This window comes from Haliotis rubra, unplaced genomic scaffold, assembly GCF_003918875.1.
Source record: "Haliotis rubra isolate DU_JTF1 unplaced genomic scaffold, ASM391887v1 Scf740, whole genome shotgun sequence".
Classification (NCBI taxonomy): domain Eukaryota; kingdom Metazoa; phylum Mollusca; class Gastropoda; order Lepetellida; family Haliotidae; genus Haliotis; species Haliotis rubra.
Genome location: NW_025767458.1, coordinates 67,820 through 74,827, shown reverse-complemented (window position 1 = coordinate 74,827; position 7,008 = coordinate 67,820). Strand labels below are relative to the sequence as shown.

At 40.4% G+C, this 7,008-nt stretch overlaps 1 protein-coding gene across 3 annotated transcripts in view; it reads right to left on the bottom strand.

Moving 5' to 3' along the window:
* Positions 1-270: 270 nt before the first annotated feature.
* Positions 271-7,008, bottom strand: part of LOC124259893 — a 32,011-nt gene continuing 25,273 nt past the window's right edge. For 2 of the 3 annotated variants that reach the window (XM_046694117.1, XM_046694118.1), the window contains exons 8-13: positions 5,905-6,953; positions 5,601-5,659; positions 5,345-5,449; positions 4,859-4,955; positions 4,441-4,509; positions 271-1,047 (exon numbers count right to left, since the gene is read on the bottom strand). In XM_046694117.1, the coding sequence (XP_046550073.1) occupies positions 392-1,047; positions 4,441-4,509; positions 4,859-4,955; positions 5,345-5,449; positions 5,601-5,659; positions 5,905-6,953 (2,035 nt within the window). In that variant the 3' untranslated portion in view covers positions 271-391. The remainder of the gene's footprint in view (positions 1,048-4,440; positions 4,510-4,858; positions 4,956-5,344; positions 5,450-5,600; positions 5,660-5,904; positions 6,954-7,008) is intronic. The other variant, XM_046694119.1, reaches the window with a different exon arrangement.

Here is a 7,008-nt window from a genome sequence, read left to right as displayed (position 1 = left end):
TCGCCTCTTACGACAAGATAGTCGCCTTTTTATGGCAAGCACATGCATACCCCCATGGTATTCACCAGGTCCGTGTAGTGTATGTTCCCATACATGTTCGGTTATGATCAATGGACATGTTTAGGGGTCATGTTGTTTTTAATTAATATTTTAACTGCAATTAATCGCGTGTGATATCCACATGCTAGGTGCAGGAAAATAGTTTATAGGTGTACTAGATCATAAGTTGCACTACTAGCGATATGTTTTCTACAAGCTTCACTGTTTGTGTTTGTATAAATACTTGAGGATCTCAAATACAACAAGGTCATGAGGAAAGTTCTCTTCACTCATGCTGCTGTTAGGTATCTACTACATATCCATGTGTTCATAGTCACCATCACTGTCACCATCACGCCAGCGCCTTGACAATCATCACTTTCTTCTCCTCTGTCATGTTGATGTCGCTGCCCACTACAAGTCTCATGCTGTCAGTGATCCACTCTGGGTTATACACCCCGAACATCGGCCACAGTGGTTCACTACAGTCTACATTGTCTAACGTCGACACGACTTTCTTCTCCTTCACATCAATGAAGACAATCTTCTTCCTGGCGTCATCATAGACAACACCGTAATGTAGTGTGTGTGATGCCCCTGCTGTGTTGGGGAGAGTGCCAGGCAGATGCAGCACATACTTCCCCTCCTTACATATCCTCCTGCATATTCCACCGTGTGGAGTACAGAGGGAGACGGTCATAGAGTAGGAGTAAGGACGTCCCCCTATACAATAATCCACGTCCCTCTGCTCCTCCCTACATACTCCAACCTCCAGGATGAGGTTGTACCCTGAGAGTGGTTTGTCCAGACTGACCCTGTTCTCTACCTCCCAGTACTGGGGACAGCCATCCTGGGGGAGGGGGTCAGTACCGCATGTGCCCCAGTACTTCTTCAGTCTCCCCTCCCCTGCAGGTCTGGTGACCGACTTCCTGTTGACCAGGTCTCCTTCTGTGTTGATGTGGACTTTGTCGAGATTGACTCTGTCTTTGTCATACTTCAGTGGTGTACCTACAACATGTGAATTTAAATGTAAATAAGACATACGCCGTTAAGTTCCATACTAATATTAATGTGCACGAAATTCACATCTATCTACAAAGTACTGATATGCATAGAGCAATATAATCAACGCAGAAGTAAGTACGGTAAAACTGCTGTGTATTATATTTGGATCAACTGATAATAAATCTACCCGAATTGTCAGTATGGTATGGGCAACACATCAATCTGAATGGCCTTAAAGGAATCAGAAATATTTACAGTTGATGTTCTGAATTACAGACACGGAATGGTAAACAGAGCAGGATAATCATCGATCATACAGAAGCGAACAGTCGCAGTCGTACACTGTTTCATTATACAGACGCGCTATAATGAGGAACGTGTAGATTGCATGTCAAACATTGTCAAAATCAGTGTCACTTGAGCAGGGCACGTCATTCGGGAGATTGTGTTACATGCTAAGGACGAACATGGCTCGCCAGACTGCCTGTTTGTTGTTTAATAGGGCACTCAGGTATAGCAGTATGCCAGCTATATCACGGCGATCTGCAAAACATGCAGTCTACACCCAATAATCCAGTGATTGACAATACCAGCATCGATCTACGAAAATATCCATAACGAGCCTGACCACCCGCTCCCGTTAGTCGTCTCTTACTACTAGCATGGATTACTGAAGACCAGTTCTAATATACATCTTCAGGGATCGCTCGGCGGGATGACAATGGCAAAAAAGTAGATTGTCAGGAGGACGCTAACAGGAGAAATGAAAATGACATTATGTATAAACAAGTCATGTTTTTTCTTAATGTTTCTGGAAGATCATATTTTGGAAAATATAATAATGTTATGGTTTGTAGCAGAAAAAAAACCATGTTGAGACCAAAAACCTAACAGAATTAATTCAGAGTATCCAACAATATTTTCGAAATGCCTTCCCGCTCTTTGTTGTGACACGCGGACCCAGCACGTGCAGCTCGTGGTTAGGTCGCGTCAGTAGAGACGAGTTCGATTTTCCCGCTCTCAGTATCAGTGGCAGATGCTTGAAGACGACCAACTGTTGTCAATTTCACTCTGTTTTTAACGTGCAAATATCACAACTAACCTTGAAACTGGTGAAATAAGGTTCAAATGAGCTTATGTCACATTGACAAATTTTAGGTCTACCTCTGGTTATATGAAAAATAAGAAATTAATAGTGGCTTGAGAACTTGCGATCCCACACGTGTGCTTGGTTACTCCAACTCACTGTCGTAGGCACTTTGATGGGGTATGGGTTTTATCGGGAAATATAGACATGTTTGTATATTCTCTGAGTTTAGTTAAAGTTGTGTTATCTAAATCTAAATCACAGTGCTGACAATATAATTGAAATATCAGCAGCCTATTATCATGACCATCAGCACATCCATGTACAGGTCAGCTGCCTGCGTGTAATTAACCTTAATTAACTTTAGAGTATGGCCGGTTGGCCACAGAAGTTAACATTGTGGATGAGGTGCATGCTGGATACTGCAGGCTGACCATACATGTATCGTAATACGATACAGGGCAGCCTGTCAGTCAGTAGTATATAGACAATGAATTCTTAATGTAACGGGACTTGACCCTCGGACAGCGGCTAGGCAGGTGGGCTGACGATCGCATCTGCATGTGATGCCGCCTGGCCGTTGCTGCACTACCATGTAATTACATACTTAGCTGACAAATAAAGTGTTGTGGACATACTGATGGACTTCTGTATTTGAAAAAACAGATATCCCACAAACCATATCACTTTGCAGTGTTGTTGGAAATGGCGTAATTCATTTTAAAGATTCTTAAGAAAAACCAAGTAAAAAGAAATTATCAGTGGACGCAAAAAATAACACCGTTACTCTGTTTTTTACGATATAGAGAAGTTATGAACGTTGAATATATGATAAAAGGGGTCGTTAATATTTTCAGTTAGATATGGTAGAAACAATATAATACAATCGGCAAAAATCTGAAATTTTCATAATATCTTGATATTTTAAATAAGAGCTGAGTCTTGAGTAGGATTGTAAACAATACTAGGACTGTCGGATGACTTTAAGGAGTAAAAGGTGACAAAAGGAAATGTCACAGGGGTGAATGTTGATTTTTAAACGTTATTGAAAGTCACTCTCAGCTATTACCGTTTTTTTTGGCTGATTGTCAATACCAACAACAGCGCTCCACCACTCTAGTCTTGCTTTAACGCAGCATTTGTAAAAGACTGGACATGCGTCGTCAACATCTTGATAAACATCTTCTGTTTACTGGCATAACAGTAATTGAGAATATCCCCCCAAAAAAGAAATGCATTCTTGCTGTATGACACGCGAGCCCAGCAAGTGCAACGCATCACAACATCGATTTGGCGGAGGCACGTTTCTTTTTCTTGCTCGATCAAAACCAGATGCTTGCAGACGTCAACTGTTGACAGTTTTAGAAAAAATTCTAACATGATAACTAAGTTTGTATTTTGTGAAACAAGGACCAAATGTACTTATGTCTTTTTGTTTACAAGCTTTAAGTCCTTCTCAATTATGTCAAAGAGTAGGAATTAAGAGTGGCTAGATCACGTCACGTGGTCACGCACGTGTCCTGAGTTACTCCGACACATTTTGCAGTGTTCTTGGATATGGTGTAATTGATCTTATTGATTCTCATGAATAATGGTATAAAAATTTTTGGGGACGTATATGGAAGCAAACAATAACACGATTTACTCTGTTTTAACGATAAATGGTGGTAAGAATATTAAATATGTGATGAAAAGGGTCGTCAATATTTTCAGTTAGAAATGACATTCAAGAAGATTCTATCAACAAAACTCTTAAATATTCTTCAACTGAGTGCATATAGTCTGCTGAGGGGTGTACACAGTACCAAGTGACTTTCAGGATTAAAAAACAAATGTGAATGTCACAGGGGGTGTATCTGATTTTTTCACTTTAGATTTTGTGATATTTTCATTACCAACAGTAACGCTCCACCAGGCTGGACGTGCGTCATCAACATCACGATGAACACATTCTGGTTACTGGCATAGATTTTTCTCGCATAAAATACCTAGATATAGCCAGTATGTCCAGTGTGTCTCAGTCTGTGATTTACAAATTTGGAAAAAAAGGTTTTTGAAGAAAAAAATGTCAAAGATCAGCCCATCAACGGGTGCCCGTGTTTACGTTGATCACCAGGCATGACCCAGGAACATTAAGCCCTCATGATGCATTACATTGTTAAAACAATACCACACAATCAGTGAACCCCAGCGTGCGTTACTTCAAGCATGAGATACGTAACTTCGTCTATTCTCCCCAGTCGTAGTATATGACTACATGTCCTATGTGGTGTGCTGACGTTGTATGTTATTTGAGTAAATGTACTCACACTTCAGCACCACAGACCTGTCTACAGTCCCTGGATTCAGCAGGTGGATACCACTTTCTCTGGCCACACCTGTAAAACAAACATGCATATAACCATATATGCATAATATATATGTATGATAAATGTAAGCCACAAAACCCATTCAAAATACACAAGAAGCCTCTGACAAGAGCTGTGTCCGTTCCGACTTTATCATGAGCATGCGTTTAAGGAATCATAATCAAATAGTGATGATGCTATCTGTTCGGGAAGGTTTAGTGACTCCATGTTTATCATATATGTTAAGGTGATTATATGATTTGTTTTAGTATGGGAGGACAGCTAAAGGAGTCAAGGATTATATATGTTTACCACTTCGATGATTTTAACCGATTGTAGATACAAGTGAAGTCGTCAAATATATTGCGGATTAAGTGACCTGGGAGGCACAGGAAGAAACGTAATGCAAATTTACCAAGTAAAACATCCGGGTTCTTTGAGAGTCTCCTCTCGATGTTTTCCTTCTCGGCAATGAGCTGTAAACATTGTACATATCAAAGGATTGGTTAGCTCAAGGGTATAGGGTGTCCAAGGCATGCAATAATTAATTATAATCTTTGCAATCTTTATTAAGAATAGGAACAGAAATGTTTGTGCGATACACTTCAAGAATAAGGGCTAACATATAATTCACGTACACACTGACTTTTATGTTTAAGACATTCAACAGTTTTCTCGTCTGAATCAATTTTCGACTTCAATTCCTTACTTTCCTGAAAAAAACTCTCAAACACTCAAAGTAGTTCATGGGCTGATACATTCACCTTTATATGATTTTCTTTGATTATATATATTACACTTGAATATAAGGTCAGATGTTAAGATGTCTAAAGGTATGAACGAACGTAAAATAATGAAACCAAACCGATTTGAGGTTACTGATGTCTTCATTGAGCTTGTCTGTGAGCAGTCTGAAACTTTCAATACGTTTCTCGTCTGAATCCTGTTTCATCTTCAGTTCTGTAATTTCCTGTAAAACAAAACACATACGGAATGCGATGGGCTGAAGCATCCCTACAGACATGAAGTTGAGGTAGGTTTGCTTGGGTCTGTTTACAATTTGCTAGTTTGTTGGTCAGTTTGTGATAAAAAATGTATGATGTACCACAGACTATACTCACAATTTTGTGTTTCCTCTCCAGGTCTGCCATAAAGTCATCAAGGGTCTGGGTATCCTTGTCTGAAACAACAGGAGAATTATACAAGATGTAAAATATTTACGTGATAGGTCTTAAATACAGGGATAATATTTTATGAATGTTAATACACTAAAACCTTTGCAAACACAGTTATCAACAGACACGGGGGATCTTAAGTTATAGAAACATGACTCCAAAGGAGGTGTAAATAATGCAACATAAAACATCACAAGAATGTCAGACATACAAAGAATAATTAACTTATAATTATGTCAAGTTGGAATACCTCTAAAAGATTCAACGTTCCCGTCATCTGTCGTAATGGTACCCAATACTGATATAGCTGATTTCAGTCCTGACAATCTGTTTGTATTGACGAAAACTGTTGTTACAGCACGTGACTGAGATCTAACATCTTTCAGGCAGCTCCGAGCTCTGTCTCCTACACGACTCTCCAACTCCAGGATGTGTAATTTGGGGGCATAGAGGAGAACTTTGTCGATGTAGTCTGACACATCTGTGCATGTCTCCCAATCTTCTTCAGTGGTGGTGAGGAGAGCCTGTTGGGTTGCCTTGGTCTCCTTTGTATGAATTTCTAGATCGGTCGTAAGTTCACTCTCTCGTTGATCAAGAAGCAATCGCAGAGTCTGGAAAGTGTGGCCAATATTTCTTTTCAAAGTGTCGTGTGTTCTGTCAGTAGATTTGATTTCTTCTCTGATGCTCTGCATGTGAGTTTTCTGACGGGTCTGTAACTTTAATAGCTCATTCTTTTGGTGGTGGAACTGTTTCGTTACAGCATCAGCAACTACATCCAACTCCTCAACATTATGGTCTGCGTGATCATGGATTTTACATCTCGCACATATCACCTTCTGGCAGCTTTTATCAAAGAGATCCAGGACGTTGTATTTATGGATGCTGCAAGATGTTGGAATGTCCGAGACAGTCGGTACCATGTCACTGAAGTTTTGAAGTACATGGTTTCTGAAAACGTTAAGGCTGCTGTGCATATTCTGGCAATATTCACAAAGTAGCTCTTGACAGTCCCGACACCAACACACAGCCTGGTTGCCGTCATTATTTGCACAGAAGAGCTCTGTGGGGCGATGTTTGACTGTCAGATGGAATATTTCCTTTTGTCTGACTGCATCCTTCTGGAGGCATGTGTCTGTGAGGTTGACCTCCCTCTGACATGTAGAGCATGATATGACACCACCAGCTGCAGATGTGACACACGTCTCACACACGGCGTGTAGACAGGGCAGTAGGTAGGGGGCGGGACGCTTCAGGGTAAACTGCTGCTGACAGACAGAACATTTGGGGAAGTCGTCCATTCTGGAAGACAGAAACCTTAAATAAGCTACACTAAATAACCAAATTATCTCTGGCT